This window comes from Oryzias latipes, chromosome 14 (assembly GCF_053564925.1).
Source record: "Oryzias latipes strain Hd-rR chromosome 14, Olatipes_Hd-rR_3.1".
NCBI lineage: Eukaryota > Metazoa > Chordata > Actinopteri > Beloniformes > Adrianichthyidae > Oryzias > Oryzias latipes.
Genome location: NC_136250.1, coordinates 5633471 through 5657078, shown reverse-complemented (window position 1 = coordinate 5657078; position 23608 = coordinate 5633471). Strand labels below are relative to the sequence as shown.

General features: G+C 37.7%; 2 protein-coding genes and 1 long non-coding RNA gene across 4 annotated transcripts; 2 read left to right on the top strand and 1 right to left on the bottom strand.

Annotated features, from left to right (window-relative positions):
• The first annotated feature begins 728 nt into the window (after positions 1-728).
• slc22a4 (solute carrier family 22 member 4) lies at positions 729-23328 on the top strand. Of its 2 annotated transcripts, XM_078930969.1 has the most exons (11): positions 729-797; positions 14598-15020; positions 16321-16424; positions 16523-16677; positions 17484-17655; positions 18732-18858; positions 18929-19029; positions 19231-19445; positions 20163-20345; positions 20777-20912; positions 22559-23328. In XM_078930969.1, exons 2-11 carry the CDS (start codon positions 14613-14615, stop codon positions 22629-22631), a joined length of 1674 nt encoding a protein of 557 aa, XP_078787095.1. In that variant the 5' UTR covers positions 729-797; positions 14598-14612; the 3' UTR covers positions 22632-23328. The 2 variants fall into 2 exon arrangements, with proteins under 2 accessions (XP_078787095.1, XP_020564326.1); XM_020708667.3 differs by lacking the exon at positions 729-797 and having other exon boundaries at positions 14488-15020.
• LOC101165246 (organic cation/carnitine transporter 2) lies at positions 6548-12867 on the top strand. The gene is made up of 10 exons (XM_004076105.5): positions 6548-7412; positions 7502-7605; positions 7970-8124; positions 8231-8402; positions 8492-8618; positions 9901-9995; positions 10069-10283; positions 10948-11130; positions 11236-11371; positions 11569-12867. The coding sequence occupies exons 1-10, from the start codon at positions 7023-7025 to the stop codon at positions 11672-11674; spliced, it is 1683 nt and encodes a 560-aa protein (XP_004076153.2). The 5' UTR covers positions 6548-7022; the 3' UTR covers positions 11675-12867.
• Positions 18699-19432, bottom strand: LOC144983738 (uncharacterized). Its single transcript, XR_013647523.1, has 3 exons — positions 19298-19432; positions 18901-18940; positions 18699-18805 (listed from the first exon to the last, which is right to left on the bottom strand). It is a non-coding gene; the product is annotated as an uncharacterized LOC144983738 (long non-coding RNA).
• Positions 23329-23608: the final 280 nt, after the last annotated feature.

The following is a 23608-nucleotide window of genomic DNA, read 5'->3' as shown; positions in this document are numbered from 1 at the left end:
GTTTACCTCATTTGTCCAAAAAAATAAATGAATAGGACATTTTTATGGTTAAAGCTCAAGGGTTATAATGCACGTTTTCAGCACATTTCAGCTTATATTTAGAAATCTCAACACCTAATGAAAAAAGAAAATGGGCTTTTGTGCAATAACTTACCAAAAGTTAGTAATTTCTTTGTAAAAGCTAAAAATTACTGTTAAGGTTCAAAAATACTTTTTAGTTTTTGATTCTTGTGTAGTCCCAATTTCTTGCCAGTAAGAGGTGCTGCATCCCCTCAGCACCTTCTTTTTACAGATTGAGTCTTTTTTGGCACAAACAACTGATATAAAACTTTAATTTGTTTTAAGAACAAAAAAAGTAAGGAGGATAGTTTAAGATATTGATGAGTTCCAGCATTTCAAAGAAATAAACACCTCAGAGATCAATTTTGACTCTCTGAGAATGTTGAGAATTATTCTCAACTTTAAAGAACATCTCTTATCTACTCTAGCTGCTGCTGAAAACTTTTGTCTAAGTCTTTATTTGTTATTTTCATGTTCCCTCCGTACTTTAATTGAAAATTTAACAAATCTTGCAGATCAAGTTAGGATGGTATGGACAAGCATGTTGTCCCTTCTTAACTGAGTCAATTTCCAAAAAAGAGATGAACTCTGGACTGTTTTATGACTACAGAGAAAAATCAGATGTACTATCTTCAAGACAAGATGAAAGGACTTTACACCTCCATAAAGCCTTCCTTAAGAGGAGCAGACCCTTCTTGTCCTTTCCAGTGCCTCTCAACCTCACACTGCAGTGACAGGTAAGAGGCATAATCCTGCAAAATCATAATTTTAACAACTTTTTTATGACACCTTTTTTAAAGGTCAGCTTTGTTAGGGCTACTGGTAAAAATGGGTACAGAGTGACATATGCATACTTTTTTGGTAAGTTGGTTTGTTCCAAATACCAGACTTGGTGAAGATTTAGTGGATTTTAGTCAAGCTGTTTCTGCAGAAAACTAAAAAGATACATTCTAAAGTTCCCCAACAGGCTCTTTTTAATTGCATTTTGTATAGAAGACAGAAAAAGTCCAGAGTTCATTGTTACTCGAAAGGCACATTAGAACATTTGGGATTAAGCCCAAACAGCTTTAAAAAGAAAATTTGAGTCATTTGCATTGAATTAACTAAGAAGCTTTAGAGGTAAAACTGAGTAGAAATACACATTCTTTCCACCTCAAGCTTTTCAACATTTTCATTACGTTGAGTGGAGCCTTTGAGTAGATAAAACCCCTACATTTGACATTAAAAATACAACTAAATAGATATATTACAAAAGAAAAGATCAGCAAGAAAACTTTAAGGGCCTACACCAGGGGTGAGCAAACTACGGCCCGCGGGCTGGATCCGGCCATGTTTGGTCCGGCCCACTTATGATTATCAGAGACCAATATTTTGTTTTGTTTTTTATCTGGCCACATGATCAAGACGTGACATTTTATTCCACTGTTCTGCAGTCTGTGCTCCAACCTGAAAGCCTCTAAAATCCCTGTCAAATAGAAAAGAAGACAGTCTTCCCTTTCTACGTCACAGTTCATCTTCTGGTGAAAAGGTAACGCAGATACTCGAGCTGCAGCAGAAGACATAGAAATTTGCTTTTTTTCATAATAACTGGATGAGAAACAAATGCACAGGACACAGCGCAGCTGCTCAGTTTTAGCGCAAACTGTGAGACGTGTGAGGAGCTGCAGCCCTCAAAGTCTCAGCGGGAAAATGACGGGAGAGGATATTTGCTGTTTTTTCTTTTTAATGTATCAGTACATTTTTTCCTGACTTTTTCTCTTTGAAAATCACAGTTATTTAGTCATTTTTTATTTCATAAGTAGAGTTATTTATTTTATTAAAGGGATCATGAATTAATAAAATTGTATTATAGGATGGATGGATGGATGGATGGATGGATGGATGGATGGATGGATGGATGGATGGATGGATGGATGGATGGATGGATGGATGGATGGAAGGGTGGGTGCATGGATGGATGGATGGATGGATGGATGGATGGATGGATGGATGGATGGATGGATGGATGGATGGATGGATGGATGGATGGATGCATGGGTGGATGGATGGATGGATGGATGGATGGATGGATGGATGGATGGATGGATGGATGGATGGATGGATGGATGGATGGATGGATGGATGGATGGATGGATGGATGCATGGGTGGAATCCCTAATACACACAACAGAGACTGTTTAAATACATTTTGGGCAAAAAGCATTTGGCTGTGACCAAACGTGCAAGTTGCAATGACAGTTTCACCTTCAAATGTGAGAGATGGAATTAAAACTAACAATCCAGGAAATCACAGTGTAAGATTTCAAAGAATTTATATGATTGTTAGTGCAGAAAATAAGTATGAAGCACCAATAAACAAGCAGCAAATACTGCAATGGTTCAAGTCTACCTCAAAGTCCCACTCTGATTAACTGTTGATGCATTTTTTAAAGTTTTCCTGACTAGACTTATTGGTTTAATTTTGCCGTTTTTAGTCAAAATCAAAAGCTTGTGTCATTTTTCTAGGGCATAGTTTCTGTAGTGCGAGTTGTGGGCGAGACTGTTGGCACAGAGTAAGCCCGTCCAACAAAAATGTCGAGCAAGAAAGACGAGTTAGATCAAAATGGAAGTATTTGGAATCAACACCACTCACTGTGTTTGGAGGGGGAAGAAGTTGCATCCCATTTTTGACCATGGTAGACATGGACATATTGTTGTTCTATGTGTCTAGCTGACACCACTGGAATTAAAACAGGCATGTCTAAACAGAAGAAAAAGGGATCTATTCTTGATCATCCAAAGAACACCAGAGTCACTATGAAGCATAGAGGTGGAAACGCCATGGTTTGGGGGTGTTTTTCTGCAAAGGGCACAGGAGACTGAGGAAAGGTTGAATGGGGTTGTGCATGGTGAAATTTTAGGCAGAAACCTCCTATCAGTGAGAGCATTTAGGATGAAAAGTGGCTGAATCTTCTAACAGGACAGTGATTCCAAAAACATTGCCCAGACAATAAAAAGGGTTAATATAAAACGTATTTCAAGGTCCTGTTGTGGTCTGGCCAGTTTTAGGATCCTTAATCCCATAAAGAATTTGTGGGGGAGTTAATAATCTGCAACAGCCCTCAAAACATTACAACTCTTGAGAAGATCTGCATGGCAGAATGGACCAAAATAGCAGCTACATTGTGTGCAAACTTGGTAAAGATCTACAGGAAAAGTTAGACCTCTGACAGTGCCAACCAGGGTTACATCACAAAGTACTGAGGTGAACTTTTGTTATTGTCCAGATGTTTATTTTCTGCACCATTAATTCTTTAATAAATGTACAAAGTGATTTCCGGGATTCTTTTTTTTTGCATTCTGTCTCTCAGAGATGCAGTGTATCTATGATGAACATTACAGACTAAACTCATTTTATGTGGAACAACATGCAGAATCTGTGGCTGACATACTTTTTTGTCCTTTATTTAATCATTTACTAATGTGGCAATAAATCCCATGGCTGACCTGTTTACACCTAGACTGCTTGGTTTTAAAAAGGGACACTTTTCAGATTATTTGTTGATAGAGAGATGGAAATGAAACTCTGACTCCTGGAAAGCACAAGAACATTTTGGCCTTCCCAAAATGTAGATGTTCGTTTGCTTGCAAGCAAATCCTGGTAGTTTCAAGTTACTGTGGAAGTTTTCTTTTTTTTCTTTAGACCAAGAAATCCAGGTGGATTTATTTGTTTAGTGATTAACAACAAATTGAACTCTTTTTTTATTTCTGTCTCAGATGTTTCTAAACTTTTGCAAAGAGGGACAGATTTGGTCCTATGATAATCTATGTTAACGTGTTCTTTTAGCATTTTTCTCATGATGGGAAACATATAAATGATTTAAGATTAACATTTTGTTTCTGAGTATTTCCTAATACAAATCTTTAACGATCAGGAGCAGACAAAAACCTGTGGTTTGAAAAAGCTCAGGTTTGTGATGTGGCAACTGCCATAAGTGGCCTGGGGCTGTGAGGGTGGGTACGCTAGAGGGGAGCGTTACCAAAGGAATGCAGGGATTTCCACATAAGGTGACTTCCGGGTGAATTTCTAATTAGCTCCTGCTGTTCTGCAGAAAATATTAATCTTAATATTAAAAATCTTAAAAATGTCACAGACCTTTTGATTTTGGCTAAAAACAGCATAATAATGATTAAAAGACCACATGGAAAACGTTTACAATGGTTACAAATATAGTTGGAAGAGGACTTTAAGGTTCTAAGGTTCTATGGCAGAGGTGAGGACTTAGGGTCACATTCCTGCATGTTTTCCAACATGCCCTCATTGGCATGTTCTGATTGGCTGGACACACCTGAACCAGGTAATCAGCCATGAGTAGGGCAAGACTATCTGGAAATCATGCAGACACTCCGACCCACCCCTGTTCTATGGTTACCCAATTACAAATAAGAAGTCGTAGACACAGTCCTTAAAGTGCAGGGAACCGTATATTGGCTCATGGCTGGACTTTGGACATGCCTACTTTAAATCTTTAAATCTTAGTTCTGTACATGTAGCAATTCTCAGTGAGGTTTTGGAAAACATTAATACATATTTCAGGTAAATGTTACCATGAGAAAAATCTTTCAACTTTTTTTTACTTTAAAGCCTTAATATAATAAGAAAAAATTATAGTACTGTGCAATAAATATTCATAAATGTGCTAACATGTAACCCTGATATATGTGCACTGATTGCATTTAGGGTGCTTTCCCCCATGTGACTTGTATCAGTACGTTAACCCTCAGACTATCAGAAACTCGATCCATCATTGATTCAGTCAAATTTGGTGTTAAAGATCATGTTAGTGATTATACACATCAGTATGTGCTGTTATTCAAGAATAAAAGTAAAGCTGCTGATGAGTTTCATCAAACTTATCCATGATTATCTTAAATGCAACCCATTTCAATAAAAACTTCAAGAAAAATAATTTGAATTAAACTGAATTTTAGCCAAAAACGTGTTAAACCATTAAAACATGTTTCTAGTTAAATTGATCACTGCTTTGCACAAATGGCGTTTAAAGAAATTAGTATTTGAAATGATCATTGAAACCTCATTGGAAAAAAATTGTAATTAAAGCTCATTATGCAATATTGTTTATTGTTATAAGAAGCTATGAGGACACATCACTCTCCTAATTCAGAAATGCACAGGATCTCTTTCACAAATGCACATGGTCTGGTTTACAAATGTTTCACAAATACAATTTTAAGGTACACTTGCAGTATGAACTTGCAGATCATCCAAACAGCAGGATGTACATTTGCAAACTACGTTTCATTTGTGCATTCTGCATTTATGAGCAAAATCTGTGGTGAATTTTGAGACTCACCTAACGTCACAGGTTAACAAATGTCATTAATGGCTAATGAATCTGTCTGTCAAATTCACCACGCTAAACAGGCGTGTTCGCTTTCAGCCAATCAGAACGCTTTAACTCATAATTCAGTAACATTGCATGATGTATAATGAGGAGATAATAAGATAAATACGTTACTTACAGGTCTAGACTCATCCATGTCCACCATTCTTCTCGTTGGCTTTGAACTGCAGAGCAACTTTGCGATTTGTTTAAAAGTTTGGAGATAGGGGCCATACAATTGACTAGTGTTACAGCATCTTCACCTTTGACCTACACTCATGACACCTAAAGCTTTTTACCAGATAACCTGGGAATGCCTGATTGTTTGTCTGCAGTGTTGAAAACCTCATTGAGGGCATGACTTAATCTTGTCACGCATGCTGACACACCACTTGGTGGGCATTTGCATTTACAGAACTGCGAATGGAATTGAAGAAAATATGCATTAACATCCACGAGTCTGAACACTGATAGCATTGATTAAACAGCTTAACTGCCATCGTGAAACTTGAAACGGCTTTGTTTTAGGAGGATGTGCTGTACAAACTGTTAAAAACCCATACAATTAGTTCAGATATGTTACTTTTGCTAAATAAATTTGTGTATAAAAGTTATTGCAATAATTCTAAAAATATTAGCCGAGGTTGTCTTTAAACAAAGAACTAAAGAGACACGTGAAAATATTCCTGTGTACAAAAAAACAGTTTTTTTGTAAGAAATTTCACTTTATGAACAGAGATCATCAGAACAAAGTGCACATGTTGAGAAATATGCTGTGTTTAATTTGGTTTTTCCTCTGCAAGAGGAACAGGGATACAGTGAACGCCTTTTCTGATGACATTTGTTATGAAAGGCGGGCAGCTGCAGCCAGGAATTTCACATGTCTGTGTTTTGAGCAGAAATCCCTTTTACATATTCCTGCTAAACTTCAAAGGTTTACAGTAAAATAGGGAAACATGTGTTGGTGAGTGTAGCATACAGTGTGACTAAAACTGTTGCACGTGTGGTTTTTCGTGGGTCAGCCGTTTTCACAGTTTATCTCTGAGATAGTAAAGCAAACATAAAGTGATACTGTTTCTGCTGAACTTTCCATAAAAGCTTGCCTCTGCAGTGTGACTCAAAATAGTCTAACAGCAGCCTTAATGCTACTTAGCAACATTTAGAGTACGGGCACGCTGGAGTATTTAACAGTGTGGAAAGCTGTTTACAGAGACTTACCACAGTAATGAGGTGTATTGGGTTTCTACGGTAGACAGGCCACTCTGAGGCCACTAATTATTTGATTTCCTGAAAATTAAATCATTTGGGTTAAGGCGTACTCCATGCTCTCTGAGTTTTCCTTTTTTTGAGTCAATAGTTTTACTCCTGAGAGGAGGTTGATCCAATCTCAGGTCTGGGAATGGAAATTTTTATTTTGTGACTCCGTCCCACTGAATGACCAGTTCATGCTACCCCACAGAGAGCTCAACCAGACTGCTCTGGTACTGAGCTGAAATCTTTAGGAGGAACTGCTCTCCCACTCTGCAGAGCAGGGAATTTTTTTGTTTCTGTTTATTTATTTATTTATTTTATTTTAAAATGGGAGATTATGATGAGGACACTGCATTTCTTGGACAGACTGGTCCTTATTTCTGGGTCACTTTCTTTCTTTTGAACACGGTTTTTGTGTCCACGGGATTCAATGGACTTTACATAATCTTCGCTGGAGCAACCCCAAAGCACCACTGTCTCATTCCAGATGTTAACTTGACTGAAGAGTGGAGAAATGCCATCATACCCTTCACAGAAGTGGATGGAGAAGACATTAAAAGTCAGTGTAGCAGGTATAAGCTAGATGTAGTAAAAAACCTGTCGAGTGAGGGGTACGTTCCAGGAAGGGATGTCAACCTCACTAGCCTGCAGCAGGAAGAGTGCTTAGATGGTTGGACCTACAGCAAAGAAATCTACCAATCCACCATCGTCACCGAGGTCAGTCTTGTGTGTGACTTTCTAAAGTTAATTTCTGCAAATGCTGACTTGTTTTTGCTCCACGTTCACATGTCTGGTGTGTTTCACAGTGGAACCTTGTGTGTGACAACCAGTGGAAAGTTCCATTTGCATCCTCATCTCTATTTGTGGGGTACCTTTTTGGCTCCCTAATATCAGGACAACTTTCTGACAGGTATTTTGTGCTATAGCTGTTGTTTTTTTTTGCTATAGCTGTTGTTTTTTTGTCAGTGGGTATTTGTTATTTTATCGTCAGCCATTGTAACTATCATTTAACTTTTTGTTCATCAATTACAAACTTGCATCTTTAACTTTGACTGACTGGGGAGTTTTGTCTCTCATGACATGTTTATGAACATTTGAACTCCAAACACAGCTGAGCAAACTGTTGCTGCCATGCATGGCAACAGCTCCATCTGCTGTGGAAGGAGATGTATGTTTATTTTGAGAGAATTCTGTAGCTGTTGTGTCGATACATCTTTGACAATCTATCTTTAACAATTTGTTTTTACCAATTATGAAACTTTTTTGGCTTTTAGGTTTGGGAGGAAAAAGGTCGTTTTCATGTCTCTGGCGGTTCAGTGCCTCTCGGTTCTCCTTCAGTCTTTTTCTCAATCATGGAAAATGTTCTGTATCATATTCCTCTTCGTTGGAGCCTCTCAGATATCCATTTATATTTCTGCTTTTGTACTAGGTAAGCATGCTGACCTGTTAAATCCATTTACACGCTCACTATTGTTTTCCGCAGAACTGGGCTTATTTGTGCTCATTCATGTTTATCAGGGTTTTGTCTTGCACAGGTACGGAGGTGTTGAGTAAAACCATGCGAGTTCTCTTCACAACGCTTGGGGCCTTCTTGTTTTATTGCATTGGTTACATGACTCTGCCCTGGATTGCATTTGGCATCAGAGACTGGAGGACCCTGCTTGCTGTTCTGTCTGCAACTTCTGTGGTTTACATCCCACTGTGGTGGTATGTTCTCCACGTTCGCCAGCTTGTGTGCCGACACACATATTCCCATTGTTGTGCACATTTTAAAAGCATTCAATAACACTATGCAGGTTCATCTCAGAGTCTCCTCGATGGTTGGTTACTCAGGGAAGAGTGGTTGAAGCTGAGGCCATTGTGAGAGATGCTGCCAGGAGAAATAAAGTTGCTGCTCCCCCTGTCATCTTTAAAGAGTCTGAGGTGAGGATACCTTTTGCCATTGCTCTTTTATTACTACTATGATTGGCATAAAAAAACTGGGAACCTTGAGGTGAGCATTGCATTCATGTATGCACAAACACTTAATTTATAGAAAGCTGAAAAATGAACCATGTCACCAATACCCATTGATGAAAATCCTGGTTTTTGGTATTTTAAACATGTTCCTGTGGCATTTTTCTGACCACGGCCAACATACAGTATGTAAAAAAAAAAAAATTAAGCTTAAACTTGCATTTCCGAGTATTTTTTTTTATTCAAATTGGGAATCCGAAGCAGAGAAAAAAAAAAACTGTTGAAAAAGAGCTTGTCTGTCAGGTAGTGGGGGGCTGGTGAGCATGACGGACCCAAAATGCAGAGACAGGAGGCACACGGTTCCAGGGCAAGGGATTTATTCAACTACCAAAAAGCGCTACAGAGCAGGAAAACAAAACTAAACTTACTGAGAGCAAAACATGAACACATGGCAGAAGGGACGAGACGATAGTGGACCATCGCAAGAGGAAGGCAGGGACAAGACATAAATACAGACAGGACTGACAACACACAGGTGACAACGATCAGGAGAGACTGGAACCAGGGAAGTAAAACTCAAAAACGTGACATGCAGGGAACCTTTCAAAATAGAACTCAACTCAACAGAACTCAAACATGACAAAAAAACAACACGGAAAGCAAAAACCAATACAAGGAAACCCAAACCATGACATTGTCGTTGTTACCTAGAAACTTCAATTGGCAGTCCACAAGTTCGGCTCTATTCTGATCCATTCGCATGTAGACGACGAACGTCTTGGCTTTCTTCTTCTGAGCTGGAATCTAGATTCGCTCTTGGATAGCTCCAAAATTACTTTTGACTAAAAATGGCATAATCCTAATTAAAAGACCTCTGGAATGCTTTGAAAATAACTCAAGAAATGAAAATAGTTGGACTTATGAGTCATTATCTGTTTATCTTGTCATTTTTAGCCTATGTTGAGTACAAAAATACTTAACTCAGTTTCTAACATGTTTTTTTTCCCAAAAAACCTTAAAAAATAGACTAAAATCTTCTAAAAGCTTTTATACCATTTAAGATGACACTAACATTAATGTTTCAAATAGGTTCTTTGGAAATAACATGACCATACTTCTATCAAAAGGTGTTCATTTTTTATTTAAAAAAAATGGAATGACTTTTTAAAAAATCCCCAGACGTTGTGCATGTAATCAGCCTACTAAAGGTGTAATTTTTTTCCTTTTTTATTCATAACTTTGGTTTCAGATACAGGAAATGCCTGCTGGCAGGAAATACACCATGCTTGATATTCTGAAATTTAAGAAACTGCGGTGCATCACTCTGATGTGTCTCCTTTTGTGGTAAGTGCGCATTAATCATAGATATTTGATTAATACAGTATTCCCAAAATACATTCTATTTTCCTCGTTCTAGGATGTCAATAAACATTGGGTACTTTGGATTATCCCTGAACACTTCTAACCTAAGTGGCAATCCCTTCATGAACTGCTTCCTGTCAGCCATCAGTGAAGTTCCTGCTTACATAGTTTCCACTTTGCTGCTAAGGGTTTCCCCAAGAAGAATCCTTCTGTCTGTCTTCCTTTTCCTGGGTGGAGGAGTTCTCCTCCTCATCCAGTTCATCCCTGAGAGTAAGATTCCAACCTTTCACTTCACCTGCCTGATGAACTGAATTGATGTAGTACATTTTCAAAAAAGTATGTTCCATCTTTTTCATTGGTTCACTTTTCAAGAAATTTTAAAAAGGTACAAAGTTTGTCTCAATCATAAAACGGTTTTGGTTGATATGAAAATCAGCTAATTAAGTTTTACTTTAGTTCTTCAAGACGATATTTGAACTTGTTTATTAGAAGTGACACTAATTTCTTTTAGAAGCACCTTTTTAAGGTTGATTTTTTCAAAGATTGATTATTAATGTTAACATTTAATTTAACTCATCTGTACAGTTAAATTTTAATTAATTCAGTCTCTTCATACAAGATTTGAACTTGGAATAAAAGAAAATTGTAAAATAACTGAAGTAGTATGTTGTTATCATAAAGCAAATACAGACCTGAACTGAGCACCAATGAGAGGTTTTTTGCTCTTTTTTCGTTTAGCAAATAAATTATTGTTTGTTAAATTTTGCATTTTTTTACCTTTTTGTGTAAAAAAACAAACACTTTTCATGATCTGAATGACGGCGTAAAGATGGGTACAAAGAAGTTTGAAAAAATGCAGGTATTTTGTTTTGCTGACATGTGAAATATAAATGATTATCTGTGTTTTTTGTTTTGTATTTTTGACATTTTTTAGGTGTTCAACAGGTTGCTCTAGCTCTGGAAATGACTGGAAAGTTTGGCTTTACCATGGCCTTCAGCATTGTGTACATATACACAGCTGAGCTCTACCCCACAGTGCTGAGGAACGTTGGCATGGGGGTGTGCTCCTCAGCTGCTCGCATTGGCAGCATCACAGCTCCCTATATCATCTATTTAGGTAAAAAGGATTTTTAAAAATCAGGTTTAAGAATTGATTTTGAAGATCACTGGAGCTGCATGGACATTCAAGTCATTCCTTCTGTGACTTCTTTGTTATTTGCAGGCACATATGATAAAGTTCTGCCTTATATTTTAATGGGGAGTCTCACTATCTCCTCCTCAATGGTTAACTTATTCCTCCCGGAGACTCTTCACAAAGATCTACCAGAAACAGTGGAGCAGATGCAAGAATGTCAGGGGTAGGTGTATTTTTATAGAGTAAGATTATAGTAGAAAAACTATGATAAGACAAGAAAAAAGTATGTGAGTCATGTAGCTGCACTTACTGTAGATTCCAAAAAGTGCTGATCAAACATAAAGTGGATCACTTCACAATAAGATAACCAATTTACTTACTTGTAAATGGGCCATTTAAAACATTTTCTCTTTTTTGCAGACTGTGCAGAAGATCCAAAAAGAGGAAATGTATTCAAAATGGAGCCACACACAACTCACTATCTCAACTTGAAGCCAAATCTGAAGTGGAAACTCTTAATCTGTAGTTTACTGCTACTTTCTGTAGCAGTTTCTTCATTTAGAAGTGGTCACGTGTTAGCAGAAACCTCTGTCATAATTGTTGTGTTTACATAAACCTAACCAGTTTTAGTTCATCCTGTCAGATATCTAGATATTTAGCTTGTTTTTTTTGTGATTTTAAACCAGTATTTCTACAGTACTTCTAATTGAAAATGATACTGGTAATCATAAATTATCATTTAAAAAAATGTAATGAAAGACACTTTGACACCAATAACAAAAACTTTGACACCAATAACAAAAAGTTGGTGTTGTAGGCAGCTAAACTATTCGCAAAAGCAAAGTTGTGGTTTAAAAATGTAAAAATTCACAATAGAACCCCTCTAAACATTATAATAGTTGAAAGCATAATTTATTTATGGTAATTTTTTTGCATATTTTTCTTTTGCCTTATAAATATGTTTAGGAGAAATTTGAAGTGTCAAGAGAGAAGTGGAACTTTTTATATGTTTGTAAAGAATAGGACAAATACTTGTTACCAATACTGATCAAAGGAGGAGATATACCACACTGTGTTTTTTAATCCAACAAAGAACCAATTGATTATAGCATTGTGATCAGAGTATTTCTCTGTGTAAAGATATGAAGAAAAAGTGATATTTCAAAGTAAGGATTCCCTTAGAACTTCCATTTGTGATTGATTTGTGTGATTACTTGTGGATTATTTTGAATTCAAACCATCATACTGCAGAAAAATAGATACAAAATCTTGACTAAACAATGTGAATTTATGACTGTTACACGACATTTTACTTGAATCATGTGCAAGAAGCTAACTCTCAGTCTTTATATTTTGCTCTTTTTTTTAAAGGCTGTAGTAGTCTTTCTAGATGGTTGAGCATGAAAGAATCTCTTGTTGCAGCCCTGCAGGATTCAAGGCCTCACAGACTAAAACCCCCAAACCATCGCACCTCAGTACTGCTGTCTCAGTCATGAATTATCCATTTGAGAGTATTCTAGAGCCTCTGGGTTGGGAAGCAGGAACTGTGCATGCCAGATCTAATTTCGTCAAAGTTCAGGCCTCAGCTCAACCTAAATGCCATAAACCCTCAAGAGAGATGGCAGGACTCAACAAATGTGAAGGAACTTAGATTATGTGACATAAGATGTTCTTTTTTTTGCTTTTGACTCATCAAATAAATATTGAAAACAATAATAAGTTGTATGTTTTCATCTCATGTCCTATTTGCCAAATACACCAACCAACTTTGAACTACACTTAATGGGGAGTCTCGGCCACTTCATTAGGTACACCTTGATGGTACCGAGTTGGACCCGCTTTTTCCTTGGTGGCATAGATTTAACAAGGTACTGGAAACATTCCACAGAGAGTATGGTCTATTTTGACACGACAGCATCACGCAGTTGCTGCAGATTTGTCGGCTGTACATCCATGATACCAATCTCCCGTTCCACCACATCCCAAAGGTGTTTTATTGGGTTGAGATCTGGTGATGGTGGAGGCCATTTGGGGATCCACGCTTTCATGTTGTTGATGCTAAATTATGACCCTACCATCCAACTGTTGCAGCAGAAATCCAGACCTATCAAACAAGGCAACATTTTTCCAGTCGTCTATTGTCCAGTTTTGGTGGACCTGTGCAAATTTTAGCCTCAGTTTCCTGTTTTTAGCTGACAGGAGTGGTACCCAGTGTGGCCTTCTGCTGCTGTAGCTCATCTTCCTCAAGGTTGGATGTGTTGTGTGTTCAGAGATGCTCTTCTGCAGACCTCAGTGGAAACCTTTGGTTATTTAAATTACTGTTGCCTTTCTATCAGCTGGAACCAGTTTGGCCATTCTCCTCTGACCTCTGGCATCAACAAGGCATTTCCACCCATAGAACTGCTGCTCACTGGATAGGTTCCTTTTTCTCTGACTAATCTCTGTAAACCCTAGAGATGGATGTGGGTGAAAATCCCAGTAGATCAACAGGTTGTTGCACCAACAACCATGCCATGCTAGAAGTCACTTCAATTGCCTTTCTTCCCCGTTCTAATTTCTTAGTTTGAACTGCAGCAGATCGTCTTGACCATGTCTTCATGCTTAAATGCATTGAGTTGCTGCCATGTGATTGGCTGATGAGAAATTTGCATTAACTACCAGTTGGACAGGTGTGGCTAAGGGACCAGTGAGTGTTTATAACAACTTTAACCACACTTTTTGCAAAATAAAAATAAAAATTCTGCTTTTTTTTTGCTCACAAGTGAAGCTATAACATTAGCCCTGAAGGATGAAGATCTTTGCATTGAGATGTTTCTCCTTAGGTGCTGACATTTAGGATTTTAATCCTAGTTAACTCATGAATAGCTACAATTCAGCTCCTATACACAGATTATCTTAAATAACGTAGTCTTCCCACTAGTGTCGTGTTCAGGTAAATAATATATAATGAATGTGAGTGTGTGTTTTCTTATTAATTGTTAATAGAAGATAAGCTAAGTTTAGAATTACGGAAGCTGTTAGGACCACTTAAGGGGTCAAACCCTCTTGTTACAAAGTTCAAAGTTGACAAAGTTCAACTTGACTTAATGGTTTATCTGAATATAAAAATGATTTACTCTCCATTTGAGGTTCTGCTGAGTAAGAAGTTATTTTTTTACTTGTTGCTCATGATTACATATTCAATTTTGGTGTGTGGGAGAACAAATCTCAGCTTTTCAGTAAAACGTGTCAGTAATTATTGATAGTTTTTTATCACCACAATTAAACTTTGTCAGAGATTAGGTAGTGCTTAGGTTTTTACAGCTCTCTATGTACCCTCCCACACTTAAATTAGCAGCACATAAGGCAACTCTGCTGTTTAAATGGCCTCGCACTGAACAGTGCACACTTGCCTGCAGAAACTTACAAAAATTGATTTCTTCTTTTGTTTTTTATATCATTTTATTCAGCACTCCAAAGGAGTGATGAGCAACGAAAAAATCCGAGACTATGACTCCATCACATCTTTCCTTGGATCTTGGGGACCCTTTCAGATGAGAATTTTCTTTGCATTGGCCATCAGCATCCTCCCAAATGGATTTACTGGCATCTACATTATATTTGTGGGCGATACTCCACCTCACGAGTGCTACATTCCTGACAGCGACAGCATAAGTGAAGCATGGAGAAATGAGACGATACCAATGGAGACTGTTGACGGAGCTGCACGGCGCAGCTCATGCAGGAGGCTTCACCTGGAAACCGTCAGAAACTATTCACAAAGAAATATCATCCCCAATGTGGACGTGAATGTGAGTGAAATTCCCTGGGAGGCCTGCCAGGATGGCTGGATATACAGCAGAGAGATCTATCAGTCAACTATAGTTACAGAAGTAAGCAATCAATTACTTCCCCTGTTAAGTAAATTAATGTTTAAACTTTAGAAAGCATTTAGGAAGCTTAAAGTATCTTTGATTCATGTTTGCAATCATCTGTTTAAAGGAATATGAGAGATTTATATTGTGCCTCCTGGTTTAAGAAAAACACTTATTACTTATCTACCTGCAGGTTTTGCTTTAAGACTTGTAATAATGTAGAAAAATGTCATAGAAATATCGATAAGTATTTTAAAACTTCATATCTGAGATGGGACAATAACTAGTCCTTTTAACCAGTTCAGTGTAACTCACTCATCAATAGCTATGCTAAATTATTTCCCACTCTGACACTTTGTCTTTTAACCTTCATTGCTCTCTGATTGTTGTCAAAGCTTTGCTAAAAAACTGTTTTATATTCATATAAAACATTTCCATTCTTACTTACCTATTCTTAATCTTACACCGGTAGCCTTACATAATCAGTTACATGGTGACGAGTCCACGAGGGCACAAGAGTGGTGCGGACAGCTAGTTCTGCAGTCCTTGAGTCAACAAAAGACACAATAAAAGAGGGAAAGCAAAGAAGAATGAGCCAAAGGGAAAAACTACATTTATCTATCCATGCAAAAATCAAAAGATCCAGTTAAGCTTTTTGTTTTAAAAAGTGTTTTGCTTCATCCCAGTCTAGGGGAATTTTAAAAGGACAAAACGTAAAGGAAAGAAAAACAAATTAGCCTCAAAGACCGCAGAAGTGAAAGTAGTTCAGGTTTTATTTAGAAAAAAGCATTTATTTACACAAAAATTACCATTATTTGCTTTTACTAAAGTCTATATAACTAGAAGATATGTTGGCTCTGTAGCTACCGGCTGGGGGACAGTTGCAGATAGAAGATGCTCAGTATTTAAGTGTTGCCCTGGAGATCCTCGCCCAATCAGATGCTTGGACAATTAGCCACAAATGTGCAAACAAAGATGGCCGAGGATGAAAAAAACACAAAAACCTCTCACACCAACGGAAAAGTATAACGGAGACATAAAAATACAATCCATTATAGCCTCAGCCTTAACTGTGTTGACTAGTTGCAGCTGCAATAACCAAAAATGTGCTGTATGTGTTTCACAGAGGATATTTAATTTTTTTAAAGAGAAGCTGCTAATCTGAGGTTTGTGTGTCAGATCTATCAGATTACATCCTTTTCTTGTTCATATAGAAGCTTTACCTGTCTTTGTTTTGTTTTAGAACTTGACAGTGTGTATGTTAGACTCAGTAACTGTAGGAATTATGACTAAAATGAAAAATGTACTGGTTTTTCAGTGGGATTTGGTATGTGACAATGCATATAAAGGTCCTTTGACCACCTCGATTCACTATGTTGGTGTTCTGGTGGGAACTGTGCTATCAGGCCAGCTGTCTGACAGGTATGAACCTGAACATTTTTAATCGTTTATCAGCACTTTTATCTTCTTAATGTAGGTAATAAATACATTTAAGTGACTCAACTGTGTTTCTTTTCCAGGTTTGGAAGGAAGCCAATGCTTTTCGTCATGATGGCTCTGCAGACTGTAGCAATCACAGCACAGATCTTCTCCCCAAACTGGGAGATCTTCACCTTCATTTTCTGTCTTGTGGGGGCCGGTGGATACTCCAACTACACCATTGCATTTGTCTTGGGTATAACTTAAACTTGGGTCTTTTGTGTGCGCGCTAATTAGACAGAAGCAATCGCATTACTATGTTCAGTCTAGTGCAAAATGTGAAATATAGCTTTTGTACCGTTTTTAATTAATCAAAGAATTTAAAAATATTGGGGTTTTGCAGAAGTAGTTTTTTTTACATATATATGTTATGTAATCTTACAGTATTGTGTTTAATTCAGTTAATTATTAAATTTAAGGTTTTTTATTAACTGCAGGGCTTTGAGGAAATAAAGAGTCAGACTGTGTGGTTTTGATCATAAAAGACAAAAAGTCTGACGGCTGTCTGGAAGAATGTTAGAATTTAATCTACACAAGTCATCTGAAAGTAAATTATTTCAGTGCATTATTACATCAGTACATAACCACGAAGGTAGTGTGTGGATTAATCACACTCACAATGAATTAAGACTAGATTAGCATAGTGCAGGGCATAAAATAATCTGTATTTGTAATATTTCTGGGTGGATAGTGATTTATGAGCATTTTGTTTTGTTGGTCACCAAGAATAGTTATATGGAATTAAACTTGAAAAGCACCTCCTGCTGTAAATATTACTCCAGCATTTGGCTCACATTTCTGCACAGGAAGGGGAATTTTACCAAAAAGCATAAAATGTATTCAACATTATAAAAGAGTTATGACAATTTAGCTTTCTGGAGCTACTTTGATCAAAGAAAATTTACTTTTGACATCCTTTGTGTTGCATTTAAAGGTGAGCGTGGCTCTTAATTGGTGGCTTTAACGTAAATTGAATTCATAGTAACTGAATTATTCCAACAGGGTCGGAAATTCTCAGCCCGCGGATCCGAGTGGTTTTCTGCTCTCTTGGAGTCTTTATGGGTTCAGCGGTGGGGTACATGGCAATGCCTGCCGTGGCCTATTTCCTTCGAGACTGGCGGTCGCTGCTAATTTCAATGGCTGCCTCTGGTTTAATCTACATTCCTCTTTGGTGGTAAGAATATTTCTGCCAGAAAAGGGAAATTCTTAAATATTATAAACTGAACAAGGACGTCCATCGGGATTATACGTTAATTCAATTAATTCCTTGTTAAGTTAACTGAGTTCTTAAATTATTTTTTCTCAGACACGGTTTGTGTTTGTCAACATACCTTACATGTTTCGGTGGAAACACTTCGCCTTCATCAGAGTCATCATCAGGTGGTAGTGGGACGTCTTTAAAAAACAGATGATTGTGACTGAGGCGGAGTCACGAGTCAAAGTCTGACAGGTGACTCCGCCTCTTGATGTCCATTTTTTGCTGGAGGATGTTGCTCCATCCAAAAGACAAGAAATGTAATATCATTTATGAAAGACCATGTCACGTCTGCAACAAAACATACGTCGGAGAAAAAGGACGCACCTTCATCACAAGACAAACAGAACATCAAAAAGAATGCGAAAAGTAAAAAAGTAAAATACTAACAAGAGCAGACGACAACAGGCAGTTCAAGAAAAGATGAAATCAGCCATAAGGGACCACTGCAAGCAGGAAAACCACATCATGGACTGGGAAAAGGCCAAAGTCCTCCACACTGAAGACAACAGACACCCCAGATGGATCATGGAGGTGGTGGACATACGAAAGTGAGCCCAAACTTCCATGAACCGGGATGAGGGGGCCTTCCTGCTCTCTCATACCTGGAGCAACATCCTCCAGGAAAAACGGACATCAAGGGGCGGAGTCACGAGTCAAAGTCTGACAGGTGACTCTGCCTCAGTCACAACCATCTGTTTTTAAAGACGTCACACACTACCACCTGATGATGACCCTGACGGAAGGCGGAAGTGTTTCTGCCGAAACATGTAAGGTATGTTGACCGACACAAACCGTGTCTAATGAAAAATAATTTAAGAATTCAGTGATTATACATTGTTTTTATTTTAGATGTTTCTCCTTACTGTAATCAATGTCAGTCAGAAGACATATTTTCTCTGCTCATAAAACATCAGTCTAAAATTGGAACTTATTTCATGACAAATATATTTTTGTGATGTCTCTTATTGATTCCAGGTTTACTTTATTTTCAGGTTGCTTTCAGAGTCTCCGCGCTGGCTCCTTTCTCAGGGGAAGGTAGAGGAGGCTGAGGCCATTCTGAAAGATGCTGCAAAGATGAACAAAGTCCAGGTTCCAGAGCCCATTTTTACACAGGCAGAGGTAAGACACAGTTGTCACAAAAATTGACTTTAGAATTCATACCATAATAGACCTCTCTGCTTTATTCCAGGTTGAAGATTCTCTGGCAATGAAGGAAAGGAAAATCAACATTATGGTCATTGTGAAAAGCTGCAACATATTATCAATAACAATGGCGTGTGCCAGTTTGTGGTAAGTGTTATTTTTATTGAATTGCATTAATCCTTGAAAATTGATCAATTTTAACAGTGATTGCATGTGAAACTTTTAGGAAAAACTCTGTCTTAAGCTACTGCTCCTATAGCTGCTAGTTTCATCACTTTCGGTTAAGTAAAGATTATTTGTGTCTGTGTGTGTGTGCGTGTGTGTTTGTGTGTGTGATTATCTTGGCAGGATGATCATCACCATTAGTTACTATGCTTTACTCCTCAACACATCAAATCTCAATGGCAACCCTTACCTAAACTGCTTCCTGTCCGCTGTGACAGAGGTCCCAGCATACATAATTGCTTTGTTGCTGCTCCGATACTGCTCCAGACACATCTGTCAGTCCTCCACACTTTTCCTGGGGGGCGTCATGATCCTCTGCGTGCGCCTCATTCCAATAGGTAAGGCTCAAAAAAAGAAATGATACATGGATTACAATACAGTAGATGCTCAACCATCTTAATAGTTTGTCAACCCAAGAAAACCTTTAAATCAAGAGAGTGTCTTGTATTCACATTTTTTAGCGTATTTATTTACATTTAAACTTTTGTTCATTTACATATTTATTTTGCACTGTGTTTGTTGTTACTTTCATTTTTTATCTTGTTACAAGCTGAAAAACTGCTTTAGCTAAACATGAATGATCTATCTATCCATCCATCTCACTCACTCACTCACTCACTCACTCACTCACTCACTCACTCTGTCTGTCTATCAACATACATCACAAAGCTATATAGTTGACTTTTTTTTTCTAAAGGTCGAGTTGAACAATTCCAAGTGCCCATTCCGAAAATTTAATTTTTATAACAATGCTGGATGAAAAACTATTTATCTGTTGCTTTTTTTGTTGGGCAGGGCCAACCTAATAGGAGTACCAAAAACTTTTTAATTTTAGAAAAATATTAATGGTAATTCTAGTTGTAAAATAAATTGTTTTAACTGTTTGACTTTTACTTCCTATTTCTTGCTTGGTGCTTTGGAAGAGGTTGAAATGTTAAATATTAAGCCAGACTTTGCTCGAAGGCATTTCCTCCTAACTCTTAAAGATCACCTCCCATGTGGTTAAAAATAAAGTATCAGAGAAGAATACTTAGGGACCTTTTTTCTCTCTTTAGATTTACCCGCAGTGGCTGTGCTTCTTGAAATGCTGGGGAAGTTTGGAGTGACTGCAGCCTTCTGCGTTGTGTACTCGGTCACCTCCGAGCTTTTCCCCACTGTAATCAGAAACACAGCCATGGGCTGCTGCTCCATGGCTGCACGCATTGCCACCATTCTCTCCCCTTTCATCATTTATCTGGGTAAGAATACTTCTGTGGCAAAGTTTAAATTATTTGGTAATTACATTTTTAATGTAAAATTCATTGATTTGTCCATTAAATGAGTTTTTGTTGTTTTAAGTTTTTGTGTTTTCATAATTTTGTCATTGAAAGTTCAATGTCCGGTCATTTTTAAATTACTGCTTATGTAAACACTGCTTTTCTAAACTAAATAAAATAGGTTTTGAATAGAATTTTGAAATTTTGAGCAATAAATCAGTATTTAACAGCTACGCTTTTCACAATTTGTTTACAAATGGAAAATCTGGAAAGTTCTAGTACTTCTGGAGTCATTTCCAATTGAATTTTTTTGAATGGAAATCCAAACTGAAACCAGAATTTTATACACATTATGCTCAACAGCGTTATAGAAAATAAGTGTCCTTCATCTTGTTTCCTTTACTTTATTATAGGTAAATACTACAAGGCTCTACCGTACATAGTGATGGGTGTTCTGGCTCTCAGTGGGGCTGTCATAACATTCATCCTGCCGGAAACACGCGGGAAAGTTTTACCAGAGACCATCCCACAAATGCAGAGGATATGCGGGTGAGTTTACATTAAATCTGTGTTTGATTTGTATGGCCTCCCTCTTAAGATTCTCTTAACCCCACATGTCGCTAATTTGCAATGTACCATTCAATCCAGGATGCTGCAGAAATTTAGCATCGCCTTGAAAAAAACAAAGATTCCTTTTCAATTCAATTTTATTTATACAGCCCAAGTTTACAACAATAGTGCCTCAATGGGCTTCATACCGGTATTTGTATAACAAGAAATCTGTCGTAAAATACAATAGATAATGGCTGTACTTAACTTAACAGACTAAGATAAACAGGGTATCCCTGCCTTTAGACCCTCCTTCTCATTAATGAAACCTCAAATAAAATAAAAAACAGATTCTGGGGGGAAAAAGACAGAAAGATATCTCAGGGATGTCGACATTAAATTCAAAGATGAAAGGATTAAAATTTTAGAAAACTTAAAATTTTGTCTCTTCTAGCAATCTATGTCGTTAATATTATGTTCCCAAAAAATATTTACTTTTAACTTCCCAATAACTTTAACAGTTATTTTATTGGTGGATCATAGAAGTAGGTGCATTACAAGCTCATGTTTTAATGTTTTAAGATGGACTTTTCATGTATAAGGAGTAAAATACTTTGACACAATTCTTCAATGCAAAAAGGCAATGTGTTTTTTTATAGTAATTATCAGATTCATGATTCAACCAGCAATAGTATTATTATTTTTTCTCTTGCTAATCTGAAAACACACATGACCTATATGATAAACTTGAAGTAAATGTTTTTTTAATGAAAAATGTTCATAAAGCTGTTAGATTCCAAATAGTGTGCAGTAGAGCCCTGCGCGGGACTATTTTCTTCATCCCGCTCCCGCCCGCGCCCGCTGAATTTTTGACCAATCCCGCCCGCTCCCGCAACGTATGCGTTACACTCCCGCCCGCTCCCGCAATATGTATGTCCACTCCCGCCCGCACCCGCAAAACTCAGAGAATTTAGTCCCGCACAGTAATAGAGATGCATTGATTTTGTATCGTCCCCCGTCCCGCAGGAAAAAAAACACGTATTTTTATTGATATTATTAAAGAGATTCATGTCCTCCTCCAGCCTCATCTTTTGATGCATTCCTCTTGTGTAATGTGCAACTTAAATATTAAATATATTTTCACAAATCCTGTTCGGTTAAAAGTGTCCCTGTGTGCGCGCAGACAGACGGCCTGAAGCGCGCTCTTAGTAAGAGGCGGGGCGGGGCGCACCCCCAACAACAGGTTAGATGACAGTGGCCATTGGGCGTCTCTACCTGATGCCTTCACGGAGCTTCAGTACATAAGAATCCAACAGCCGCTCAGCCTAACGTAGTCTGCTAATATATATTCATGAGATATTCATGGCAGCACTGATCCCGCGGGGTTTATTTTTTGCCGCACGCTCCCGCCCGCAGCACAATTCAAACCGCCCAATCCCGCGAGATTTGGGTTGGGTCCCGCGGGACCCGGCGGGACCCGATCCCAATGCAGCCCTCTAGTGTGCAGATCAACCAAGTGCAAACTACTTCAATTGTTTTTTCTTAGTTTCTCACAGATTAAGTGTAAAAGTGAATTAATGAATGAGGTAACTTGTGGAATTACTTTTTACTAATTGTCACCAAACATCTGTTTTGTGTTTACACAGAAAACAAGGTGAAAAAGAAGACAACATTGGAGAGAAAATGTCCATTTGGCAGGGAAAAGAAACAAAGTTATAGTTATTTGTGATTATTTCTGTTCTTTCTGCATGTTAACACCTTTGCTGATAGTCTCATGTTGTCTCATCCCAATCAAGTTTTAAATGAATCAATACAATTACTGGTTATTTGCCTTTGTTTTCAAATGCTCACAGTACATGTAAGCTCTTCATTAGGTAACATATGAATATTCATGATGTTACCGTGGGAAGCTCAGTGATCTTTCACTTTCATTTTGAATGGGACACAGAGATCTTCTGGAAAGCACAGAATGTATTTGTTATGTTCGCTGGGTCGGAACCAGCGCAAATCAACAGCGCGAGCTACGTTTTGGACCGAAATGAGTCGCGAGACGCGTCCGCGTCTGCATCTGCGCGTTGGGGTTCCGAAAAAAAGCAACGGATTTTTCGGTGCAGGGAGGACTAAATAAAAGTGAAAGAAGAAAGCAAGAAGCCAACTTCTTTGTTCACTTCAACGATCCTCAAGTCTGGTTTACCACCATTACCACGAATCGGAGCCCAGTGATGGGGATTACATGTAAGAAGTAAGTCTTTTAAATGACATGATGATGGATGTTTGATGATGACGCTTTTAGTTTTTAGTCATCCTGTTGCCATGACTGGGGATTTTTCTGCCTTTTCGTAATGGCGGACTTGTTGTCTTCGTTTAGATTTTAAGAAAACCTGTCTTGCTTGTCTAAATAAATTTGAATTTGTGAGATGTTTTTAAAAAGAAGATTTAAAATACCGGTTTTTGTTTACATTGTTGTTAGCTAAAAACTGACAGATGGGTTTTTAGTTTTAGCATGGCTAGCCTACAGCTAATCCGGTTTTAAACTTTTTTTTCATCTGAAATCCCCACTTTTCCCGTTTTATGTTTGAAAACGTGTCATTTGCATGTGCATACTTATAATATATCGGTGTACTCTTTATTTGTGGAAGTTCGAAAGACCGCCCACATTCGGGAAGGTTTCAAATAATATATTTTGTAATGTTCAT

What these genes read in the sequence shown, in the direction of transcription:
- slc22a4 (XM_078930969.1), top strand. Translation starts at nt 14,613, where the DNA reads ATGAGCAACGAAAAAATCCGAGACTATGACTCCATCACATCTTTCCTT. An exon ending in CCATTTTTACACAGGCAGAG is followed by an intron (nt 18,859 to 18,928) that starts GTAAGACACAGT and finishes GCTTTATTCCAG; the next exon opens with GTTGAAGATTCTCTGGCAAT. An exon ending in CAAATGCAGAGGATATGCGG is followed by an intron (nt 20,913 to 22,558) that starts GTGAGTTTACAT and finishes GTGTTTACACAG; the next exon opens with AAAACAAGGTGAAAAAGAAG.
- LOC101165246 (XM_004076105.5), top strand. Translation starts at nt 7,023, where the DNA reads ATGGGAGATTATGATGAGGACACTGCATTTCTTGGACAGACTGGTCCT. An exon ending in CTGATGTGTCTCCTTTTGTG is followed by an intron (nt 9,996 to 10,068) that starts GTAAGTGCGCAT and finishes TCCTCGTTCTAG; the next exon opens with GATGTCAATAAACATTGGGT. An exon ending in CATCCAGTTCATCCCTGAGA is followed by an intron (nt 10,284 to 10,947) that starts GTAAGATTCCAA and finishes GACATTTTTTAG; the next exon opens with GTGTTCAACAGGTTGCTCTA.